The following is a 12,445-nucleotide window of genomic DNA, read 5'->3' as shown; positions in this document are numbered from 1 at the left end:
TAGATTATGAATAAAGTTTACAAAAACTAAAAAAATATTTAAATTTAAATATAGGCTTTTATTTATATGAATTAAATATTTTGTAACATTGTCAAGTGTTTACCGTCACTTTAAATCAATTTAACGTGGCCTTGCGGAATAAAAGTATTAGTTTATTTTAAAATTTCTGACAATACTTTATAGAACAGCAGTAATTTAATATGTCAATATTTAATTTAAATATTTAGATTACATACAGTTTACTAAAACGAAAAAAATATACACAAAAAAAAAAATTAAATATAGGCTTATATTTATATAAATTAAATTTAAGTATAAAGTTTTCACAAACCAAAAATAGTCTTTATTATGGTAAAAAAGCAAATAATTGATTAAAACAACTATTTTCCAATGATTCAATCATATAAATTTTAGAGTAAAAAATGTGTTTGTGAAATTTTAATGAAGACTTTAGCAGTGCTTGAGTGTAATTTGTCAGTTCAAACATGATTGGCTCTGACATACTGTAGCCCCGCCCCTTGTCCCAATACCACTGTCACTCAGCATTACTCCTCCTCATTAGCTACGATGGGAAAGTTTGTCTAAAGCAGAAATAGCACAGGTTGGCTCACAGTTCACAAAGCTGGGCTTTGGTCTCAAAAACATTCTTTAAAATGGATCAGGACCCCCCCATTTTGACTCATGAATAATCTATTAATCTACATTAAAGTGCATTGAGAACTCATTAATTTGCATTTCCAGTGACCTCGGTCATCTGTTTGGGTTCCACTGAAAAGCAGCCAGCTGTAGGTGTCAGGGTAAAGATGGTCATAAAATTCACCAAGTTTTTATGACCACTTACTCAACGACTGCCTGTTTAAAGGTTTTGATTTATGCAACCTTTAGAAGAAAAAGAGGTAGGACAAAGCAGCCCAATAATTCCTCCTTTCAACATTAAAAACTTCATCATCAAGTGTTAAGTATATAGTCACTGACAACTAGGGAACTGGATTTGTACATAACCAGAGGCTTACCATTACTAACCAACTGCAATTCTCAAAACCCCTCACCTGCAAAATATCCTTTATGATGCACAAAGCTATTTTTACTTTGTGGACAGAGTTCAGAAAACTAGCTGTCAGTTGAAAGAAAGTACTGCGAAAGCCCTTGGAGCATTTCAAGAGTGTGGGAAAGTTATTTTTAGCAGCCATGCCAGAACCGACAAAGACTTCTACTCGGCCATCTTCTGCTCCGGATCAAAATTCCACCTTTGAACCGGCCGACAGTGGACCAGGTGGGGGTGAGGCGGACTTTGCTGATGATGGCAAGTTTAGCTCAAACTGTGTCGCTGACTATTTAAAGTGAAGCAGTGCACCTCTAAAGAGGCAATAATTGCATGTATCTGCTCAAATATTCCAGGAGCAGAGGGAAGCGGAGTCAGAAATTAACCGTTTAACAATTAAAAACAACATCAGTCTAATTACTTAATACATTTTCAATCAGGATATGTTGATCTGATTATCCCACAAGTACACAATACTTGTCTCATCCTTGCTTTTACTTTCATAACCTACATTTTCATAACATAGGGTATGTTCAGAATGGCACACTACTATTTATTTTTTTAAAGAAAGTAGTATGCAGTATGCATACCATGAATAGTATTGCTCATGCATGGCCTAAAACATTTGCCAAATTTGTCAATGCAAAGCACACTGCGTGAAATACTGTATCATACAATGCAATGCACTTGACTTGAACTTTCATTTAGTGTAAAAACGAACCTGAAGCAATATTAATCGAATTTTAACACCTCTGTCTAGACGCCACCTGCTGAAGTGAACATGCAACATAATGAGGTCATTCGACAACACATGAAACTACTGTACATTAATGTTGAGGAAAGTTTGTATTAAATTTGTCCTCTATGCAAAGAGAAATAAGACAAAAAATAAATAGCATAAAAATATTTCTGTCATTTCTATCATTTCTTAAGCACATGCAGCTGTAAGTGACAGGCTGTAAATATATGGTCACATGACCAAAAATTGGTCAGTTTCTTAGGTGGTGACGCCCACTTACTGTACTGACACATCTTATTTTACTTATTTATTTATTTTTTTATAAATCTTGTAGGTAGGGCTGCCCCCTAATATTTGAATAATCGTTACTCGACTGGAAGAGACTTAGTCGACTAAAAATTGCATTAGTCAGTTAGTCGCAGAAAAAAAAAAAAAATTTTTTTTACAGTAATTACAGTATGTCAGTCAGGAAATACAAATGCTCGCCTATCATCCATCGACCTCAAATATGGCTTAGCTTTCGAAACATGTAAGTAATAGCAACTTTACTTGGCTCTCACTCTAACGTTAACCTAGATTAATGTGCGCTATTATTAGGTGCATATCCAAGTGTTTGCACTTTACTGCAAGACATAGAGGCGCCGGTGCGATCGCTTGCATTTTTTCCTGATAACGGCGGTAACAACATAAAATACTCCATTTTTATTCATACAGATAAGAGTAATATATCATTCGAAACTGTAAAAATATAAATAAACCAAAACTCAAAGTATACTTGCCTCACAGACTTGAGAAATATATCTATAGATAGCTTGAAATGTCAAGCGCTTGTCAACCAATTCAAGTGGAAAACAAATATTCTCAGATTATGTAATCCATATGAAATGTGCATATAGGTGCGTCCACTACTGTGAAGATGACAAGTCAGCATCGTCGACTTAATCTCTTAATTGACTTAATAAATTATTAAAATGTTTAGACAGTCTCCTTGCTGTGTTTTTCACGACACATTCTTGTGCGCTGCGGAAAAATTTATGCGTGCGCTTGAGAGCTGATTAGGCTATGTATTACCGGTATAGATAGGCAATTAAAGGCTCATTATTATGATTTATATGGCTTATTAATATACACGTGCAATTAGTTGACTAATTGCTCAAATGAACGATTACTAGAATGGTCACGTGTTGGAAAGTTCACGTGTGACGTAGTCAGAAAGATCCAGAGTTTACAAAGCGAATGTGCAAAGACTAAGTCAAATGGCCTTTACAATAAAAAGGTAAAACAACGATGTCGGACAATTTTGAAGTTGGAGTTTTTCGCCCTACGTCACACGTGACCTTTCCAACGTGATTACGTAATTTTATTTTATTTTTTTTTTAGAAAACGGCCGATCGTTTCTCTAGATAAGACACTTATTCCTCGTCTGGGATCGTGTAGAGACCTTTGAAGCTGCAATGAAACTGCAATTTGGACCTTTAACCCGTTGGTAATCATTTCTTTTCGACTGAAGTAAGAAAGACAAACATTTTGGATGACATGGGGGTGAGTAAATTGTCAGGAAATTTTAACTCTGAAATGAACTAATCCTTTAAAAGGAGTCAACCTTAAAAACGGATCATTTCAGACAGAGGGTCAGAATGAAGGTTGAAAATAATCGTTTTTCTGCATTTATATTTGGATTTTCTGTGCAAACAACTTTATTAACATTATAAGAAAACCTCAAGGAATATATTACAGTAATAATAAAAAAATATTTTATAAAAAGAAAAGAAAAATAGCACTGACCCCAAACTTTTGAATGGTAGTGTAAATCAACACTCAAATGATACAACAATAAGTTATTAACATTAATTTACATGATCGAGCAACAATGTTTTACTATATTTTAATTACAGTAATAATTTCTCCTAAATTTAGTTTAAAACTATCCAAAAGCACAGATACTTCACTGATTTGCAGAAAAGACCAAATGATTGATTAAAAATTAAAATAATTGCCTGAATGAATAAATAAAAAAAGAAAGAAAGAAAAAAAAATTGTTACTTGATATTGGTCACTGTTAAACGCATACTGGTCAACCACTAAAACTAACTAACTCTCCAAAAACTTTACAAATATATATATGATAGTTGGATCACGGCAGCAAGGCCCAACCAGCCAGACCCAAATAGGCTGGCCCAGACACAACCAATCAATCAAGATCTTGCCGCAGGTGCAGAACCTTCAAAACTAAGATGGGACAACAAAAAAACAATTACTAAAGGAATGCTTGTGTGGTTATGAAAATTATAAAACCAATGTTCTGACATAACACCATAAATATGTCCACACAAGTCTTAAATATGCCCTCAACTTGAAGGCTCAATCAGTCCAAGGAAAGCAATGCAGGTATTGCGATTAAAATGCTCATAGATAATGACACTCAACCCAGTGCTGATCTTTCAAGATTGTACCTCCACAGCTAATTTTACCCAAATTCTGGGCTGAAGGTATCTGACCTCACCTCTAAAAACCCCAGCACCCTCAAGGTGTGTTTGGCTCAAGTTTGGGTCAGGTGTCACACTAGGGTAAGTATAGTTTAATCACATACCTCTTACATTCCTGTCTGAATCCTCAGTTGATCACCCCACTCGTTGTCGAGCGCTCAACTGAGTGCGTGAGTGTTTGCTAATCACGATTTTCCTCATAACCCCTCTTTCTCTCTCTCTACCTGCCGGAACAGGGACAGAGGTTAATTCTGGCTGCAGGGCATTCTGGGCAATTGACTGCTCATCAACCGCCAACTGAACTTTACCAGTCAGTCAAAGACAAGCAGCCAAAATGCTCCTCTGGGTAGCTGAGTGACAGCATGTAGACCCAGCCTGCATTAATTACATTACAGCACAGCAACTCACTTCAACAGACAGGCAGAATATCAGCAAAATCACGCATGGCTGTATTTGCTTTTGAGAGTTGGGAAGGCAAGATATACTCAAAATGTTAAAAAACTTAAAAAAGACATACTTTTAGCTTCTTCTGTTGATAAGATTCCAACTCTTTCTTTCTTCACTATACAGTGCAAAATAAATAAATAAATAAATTCAAATTAAATTAAATTAATTTTTTTTTTTTTTTTCTTTTGAGAGTTGGGAAGGCTTTTTGAGATTTACTCAAAATGTCTAACAAATGAAAACGTTAAACCAATTAAAAGACATATTTTAGCTTCTTCGGTTGATTAGATTCAAATTCTTCCTATCTTCACAACACAGTGCAAAATAAAATAAAATAATAAAATTAAATAAAATAAAACAATAAAATAAAAAAAAAATAATAAAATAAAAAAATAAAATAATAATGAATGAATACCAATTAATAAAATGGTAATTTTAGTTATTTTATTTTATTAGTAATTTTAGCTTGTATTGTGTGTATAATATATATATATATTATATGATATATATGATGCCTAATTTCACTTGAGGCAAGACTTAATCATGAAAAAGTTTTTTAAAGTAATAATAATAAAATAAATAAATAAATAAAGCAAAGTGATGATGATCAAAATAAACTATTATCGGTTATTGACCATAACAAATATAATTATAACACATGACCCCAAATAATAAAATAAAATAAAAAATAAAATAATGCATTAAATTCTTTATTAATGAATGAATACAAAATTATTAATAAAATGATAATTATAGTTATTTTATTAGTAATTTTAGATTGTATTGTGTGTATGTGTGCGTGCGTGCGTATATATATATATATTAAATTTTTCTGATGCCTAATTTCACTTGAGGCAAGACTTAAGCATGAAAGTTTTTTTAAATAATAATAATAATAATAATTTAAAAAAATAAATAAATAAAAAATAAATCAAGCAAAGTGATGATGATCAATCATCAAAATAAACTATTATCAGTTATCGACCATAACAAATATAATTCTAACACATGACTCCAAATTTCTATATCACTGCATCCCTAAAAATAATGAATGAATCGAGCATACAAGAAAGTTTCAAGCTCGGAAAGTTTCAAGTTCGGAATGATTCAGGCTAAAATTTCAAATTGAGGTTTCCATGTCTTGCATGGTTTCTATGTGTGAAAACACATCTTTCTGCGGTCATGTTGCCATGACATGGCTAATCTTTGATTGACGTGTGCACTCTAAACGACCTGACTGACACACACTTGGCCTGCCAATCACCTTTCAAATACAATCATTGAACACAGATCAGACCTCTGATTCACACTGACTCATCTTAAAGGGAAGGTGACGAGCATGTCTTTCTTTGTAGGAATGAAGGTTGGAATGATGGCATGGCTAGCAAGAACAATGTCTCAACGTTTCCAGCGAGCAGGTGGCAAAGGGGCCATATCATATTTCAAGTCATAATTCAGGTTAATTCAGACATGCCAAAAGTCCACCAAGCTCTCAATGTCAAAAGATTTAAAAAAAAAAAATCTGATTCTTCCTTATATGACCTTTTTATAGTAAATACTGTACTTGATTCTTGATGTGGTGATAATGTAAGCATACATAAACAATTGGTGTCCTTCTGTCAAGCCTTCCCATCAAGACTGCATCACAGATATATTCATGGAATGATGGCATGTGGTTGGAGCGCACACACGCTACCAACAGCCCTGCGGGGAAAACTCACTGCATGAATTTCGTTTCACCCAGTATAAACTCTGCACGGCACATTTGTTTGTGCGTGTGACAACGGTATTGGTGCAACACTATTTATCAAAGGCCTGTCTGTAGGTTATAGACTAGAATGGTACAGTAGGATCAAATGGGGAAAATCCCTCATGAAGACAAGTCACTATCTCTTCCTTTTACTGATGATTTCACATCAAATTTTCCTGAGAAATTCTCAACTGCTAGTTTGTCGTGTCCCCTTGATTGTGATGTCATCACACCTGACGCAGCTCCAATCAAGAACACGTTGTCATATGATCTCATTTCTAACTATTCATTTAAATTGTGTTGTTGTATGAAGAAAGGTAATATTTATACAGAAATTTGTGAAATAAAATATATAGCATTTCTGTCAACCCAAAAGGTCATGGGTTCAGTTCTCAGGGAATGCATGAACTGATAAAATACATACATTAACTGCAGTACTGTTTAGGGTTTAGGCAGGGCTTGACATTAACGTTTTTGCTCAGCAGTCACTGTGGCTAGTGGTTTTCCAAAGTTACTAGCCACTCAACATTTTCACTGGCCACAATTTTGACAGCAATACCATAGGTAAAAAAACTGCCATATAGATATTTTTAATATTATCTCATAATTTGGCAGCAGGTATATTAGGCTGCTGTCACTTTAAGACCTGACGCACGGATCCATTATACTGTTACACATGTGTTTTCTTTCTCAACTGTTTACGTTCACTTAATACATAACTGACTGTGTTTATGTGAATACTCACCAAGACTGGCATTTTGACATTATTTTGTGTGTATTTCACTGTTTAAGCACAATAAGCAGTGAAAAACAACTCAATTTAGTGCTGAGAGGTGGCTTTATATGCCACACTTTGGGTGTGAGCACAAAATCTGCAGGAGTAAAATTATGCAAATTATGTTTTTTCAGTGTTTGGGTAGTTTTTGTGTTACCCAGCTCCTGGGTCACCCAGCTCCTGGGTCATACGTAGCAACCCAGCGGTTGAGTTATTTATCGCAAGCTTTTTGCATCCTCTTCAGAAGAGAGCAGTTCTCAGTGCCATTGAATTGGTTTGTCTACATTTTATTTTATCTATAAAATCCTTACTGTGCTGTAAATCAATTAATTTATGTTGTAAGAGTTTCTCCATCAGTGTTGACTCCGGTTTGAACAATGTAAGGCTGAACACCGTTACTGACAATCCTCATTTTGGCTGCGTGAGATTCTCCAGCTTTGTTGTTGTTGAGCGACCGAAGCGCGAGCTGTTAAAGCTCCGCCCTCTTCTGGAGCAGCAGCTCATTTGCAATTTAAGGGACACACACAAAAATGGTGTGTTTTTGCTCACACCCAAATAGGAGAAAATTTGACAAGCTATAATAAATGATCTGTGGGGTATTTTGAGCTGAAACTTCACAGACACATTCTGGGGACACCAGAGACGTATATTACATCTTGTGAAAAGGGGCATAATAGGTCCCCTTTAATTGTTACTTCTAATGTTTTTTAAATTTAAGTTTAAATGTAGGCAATATGTATAGCCTACATATTAAAAATGGTATAAAATATGCTATACTGTAAAATATGACCGAAAATTAAGGAAGTTATCATGCAAACCAGTGGTTGTGTGGAGTATTTTACAAAACTTTAGAGGATTTAAGTTAATTGGTAAGCACTAATTCATATTTGAGGTAAAAAAAAAACAGACAAACAAACAAACAAAAAAACTAGTACTATAGTAAAAGTGAATTATTAAAATCAACCCATTATGCTGGGTAAAATTAGCCCAACATGTGTTATGCCCTATATTTACCCAGCCTTGGGCTGAAAACAACCCAAATTAGGTTGTTTTTAACCCAATGTTTTTAGAGTGCAAGTTTAGTGTCAGTATGATATTTTTTGTTTACATTTGAATTCGCCAAGTAGCACAAATGTTTTCAACAATGACAATAATAAGAAATGTTTCTTGAACAACAAATCAGCATATTACAATGATTTTACATGCATATTTTGTTTATGATTTTTAAATTTATGCATTTGGCAGACACAAAGCATCTTACATTGTATTTAAGGTATACATTTGATCAGTTGAAGCATTAGAAAAAGGCGTTTGTTAAAAGATCAGGTATATTACACTGCCCAAAAAGATACAAATTCTTCAGCGCTGCTCCAACACAAACCCACATCTGAGCTCTTCCACAAACTCAAAGCGGTCGGCTCATTAAACAGCCATTGAGGGAAACCACCTTGACTTTTATTGACCCTATAAATCTAGTGAGGAGTGGATGAGAGGTCTCTGCCTTAGAGAGCGTTTAAAGACAAAGACTACTGGTCCTTCGGAGACAATAGACTTCCTGATTAACTATTAACAGCTTCAACGGTGATAACTTAATTAGGGGCCAATGATGGGGCTTCAGTAAGAGCTCGGGCCCTTTCATTTGTCTCCACTTGATGGACAGGCACTCATTGGTTGGAAGTGGATTGTGTGTGTGTGTGTGTGTGTGTGTGTGTGTGTGTGTGTGTGTGTGTGTGCTGAAGAGTTTGTAATGGTAGTAAACATACAACCAGGGTCCAAAATGAACACTAGCCAAGCACCAAAGGAAACCAATATTTAAAACTTTTCTATTGCAAATGAATGCAAAATAATTTTAAAGTTTAACATAGCAAGCCAAACTAAGATCTCTTATTATAAACAAGGTTGTATTTTATCTTACAATCTCAACAACTAATTCATGAATTATTACCAACATGACAGCAGGTTTTAAACTCAACTTACAGTAATTGTCAGCAACAAGTAGCTTTAAGTCGTCAAAACAGAAATGTTAGTATCAAAACCACAACATTTTCAACATTTTTGCTGCAAGTTACAGAATTACATCTACTGTATCTGTTGTAGGTAAAACAGCTAAATTGTTCATTTATTACTGGGACATATATATATATATATATATATATATATATATATACACATACACATATATATATATATATACACATATATACACACATATATATATATATATATATATATATATATACACACATATATATATATATATACACACATATATATATATATATATATATATATATATATATATATTCAAAGAAACTTATAAGAGTAGACTTATGTAATCAGATTACTTTTTCAAGTAACTAATAAAACAACGCATAACTTAAATTTGAAACAAAAAATCCGAGTTAGTTTTTCAAACAAGTAAGGCAAGTTACTTTGTTTTTCCATTTATCTACTGACTCCTCTCCTGAGCTCATGTTGAGAGAAATCGAGTGCAGACACGTTGTGTGTGCGCTGTGTGAACATGAATAACACAAAATATACTTTATGAATTTAATCTCACTTTATTAAACAATGTCTTTGCTGCTGACTTTTGATGATCTAATTCAACCATAGTAATAAGCAAAAATGACTTGGATAAACATTACATTTGCGTTTCATTTCACAGCCAAGGTGAAAAAAAAAAAGCAAAAGTAATGTAATTACTTATTATTACTTATTAAAGTACTTTTTTTGGAGTAACTATTTCTGACCGGACCTGTCCGAATACCATATAATTTACAGCAAAAACAAGTTACACATTAATGAAAGTGTATGTATGAGTCTTCAGAAAGAAAGTCTTTTGAGGTTATTCTTTAAGATGTAACATCTCCAGACTAAAATCAATAGTTTCAACCTTTCAAATTGACACTCAATAGCTCAGGAAAATAAACAGGAATTAGTGAAGCACAGCTAATGTGGACATCAATTCATAATCATGACCTCCTAATATGTGCACCGATTCGAGAGACATGGGGGAGGAAAATAAAATTCGCAATTAAAAGGAGTAATTTTTTAGCACCTAGTAACGTCATACTCTTTAGGTTTTCCACCAGAATGAACAAACGTTAAGATAAAAAAGCTGCATAAATATATGCTAGCAGGAGTTAAATAAATTAAAACGAACATTATTCAAAGAAACCTATAAGAGGAGACTTTATCTGGTGTACTGTGACAGCATTATTGTGAACTCACCTCAATTGTGAACTGCTTCCTCTTAAGTTTGAAGGCCAAGTCTTTCGTATCGGGTACTTCACATGACAGACAGTTCAGATGGGGCAACTGACGAACATGCAGGAGACCTGAACAAACACAGAAGACATTAACATTGAATCATATCACTGCAGAAACGTGCTGGAAATACATACTGTCAGAGATATTTTTCAGTATACACTGCCATTCAAAAGTTTTTGAAAGATGTTTCTTTTGCTCGCCAAGGCTGCATTTATTTGATCAAAAATACAGTAAAAACAGTAATATTGTGAAATATTATTATAATTTAAAAGAACTGTTTTCTATTACAGTATACTTTAAAATGTATTTTATTCCTGTGATGCAAAGCTGATTTTTCAGCATCATTACTCCAGTCTTCAGTGTCACATGATCCTTCAGAAATCATTCTGATATGATGATCTGCTGCTTGAGAACACTGAAAAAAATAGTAGGATTTACTTTGAAATAATTTTCACTCAGAAATTACTAGTAAATTTCATAATTACAAAGAAAAGACAAGTGCCACATTGAATTAAAAGTGAAATTTTGAAGTAAAATATCTTCTTGTAAAACAATTTTTATTTTATTTACAACTTTGAAAAATAATGTTAATATTATTTGCCTAACTATTCTGCTTAACATTTTCGTGGAAACCGTGATTCTTTGATGAACAGAAACTTAAAATAACAGCATTTATTTGAAATAGGAATATTTAAAAAAAAATAAAAATTATAAATGTCTTTACTGTCACTTTTGATCAATTTAATGCATCCTTGCTGAATAAAATCTTACTGACCCCAAACTTTTGCACACTAGTGTACACAATGTAGTGCTTATGGGGACGAAGGTGTAATTAGTGTTGGTCCGAGTTTTAATTAGCATTCAATGATGGCGAGTAAATGATTACAGAAGGCTCAACTTATATGAATGGGTTTATTTTTTGGTCGAAACTGCATTCAAAATCCATTTGGCTCAAAAATCTGAGGCAGGGCATGACGTTTCAAAATATATCGCACAGGCTAATAAACATGCTCTGTAGCAAATATTTTCCCCAGGTTTTGTTTTGCCTGTTACCTATTTAAACAGACTCTGGCTTTCATTGTCTGCTGAGTTTTACTGTGGGCACATGTAGCTATCATCTTTCACACTGGCCACTATAGCATTGTATCAACCATTATTTTATTAGCTGCACCAATGGGCAGAAACCAAAACATATGAGAGAAGGAGTGCAACGGAGGGAGGAGGAGAGAAATAGGTTGGTGGGAGGGAGAGAAAGCAAGAGAGGTGAGTGGAGGATGGGGTAAAACAAGGTCAGTCGGCACAGGGGCATGTTGGGAGGAGAGAAAGCTTTTTCGCCCTCTTTAATTCCTCCCTCCATCTCTTTTTTTCCCTCAGTTATGTGGCCAGTAGAAATATGACATTAAAAAGGAGCACTGAAGACCAAGATGAGGGGGATGAGAGGACGGAAAGAGCATGTGTGTGTGTGTGTGTGTGTGTTAGGCCCCGCTTGTAAAGGGACCCGTGCGCTAGGTTGATTCCGCTCGAGTTGATTCGCTGTGACAGAACTCCCAACATGCTTTGTGCAGTAGACGCACCACAGAAAAGAAAGAGTGGCCTCGTGTACGTCTTCACATTCACTAAGACCTTATGGCAAAGCATTATTCACGAAATGAGGTGAAAATCAATAGCAAAAGCTGACAATAACTGTTAAAAAAAACACTAAAAAGTAAGGATACATGCATTTCTGAGACGTTTGTGAAACCACCTGGAAAGCATTGCGTTGTATTTTTAAAAAGAGGTGATTCACATACAACTCAAGCAACATTAATATCATTAGTTTCTTATTTGTTTACAAATATGTTATCTCATAAACATGCATGAACTTGAAATTATTAATTTCTAACATCTGTATTGATGAACAAATGCTCTAACAATTACAATTTTCATCCATTCAATACAT

The 12,445-nt window shown here is 34.2% G+C and overlaps 1 protein-coding gene across 2 annotated transcripts in view; it reads right to left on the bottom strand.

Annotated features, from left to right (window-relative positions):
* Positions 1-12,445, bottom strand: part of elp4 (elongator acetyltransferase complex subunit 4) — an 89,019-nt gene that overhangs the window by 28,094 nt on the left and 48,480 nt on the right. For both annotated transcript variants that reach the window (XM_051900625.1, XM_051900627.1), the window contains one exon: positions 10,468-10,574. In XM_051900625.1, coding sequence (XP_051756585.1) covers positions 10,468-10,574 — 107 coding nt within the window. The remainder of the gene's footprint in view (positions 1-10,467; positions 10,575-12,445) is intronic.

This window comes from Ctenopharyngodon idella, chromosome 7, assembly GCF_019924925.1.
Source record: "Ctenopharyngodon idella isolate HZGC_01 chromosome 7, HZGC01, whole genome shotgun sequence".
Lineage (NCBI taxonomy): Eukaryota > Metazoa > Chordata > Actinopteri > Cypriniformes > Xenocyprididae > Ctenopharyngodon > Ctenopharyngodon idella.
This window is presented reverse-complemented; position numbering and strand designations above follow the sequence as displayed.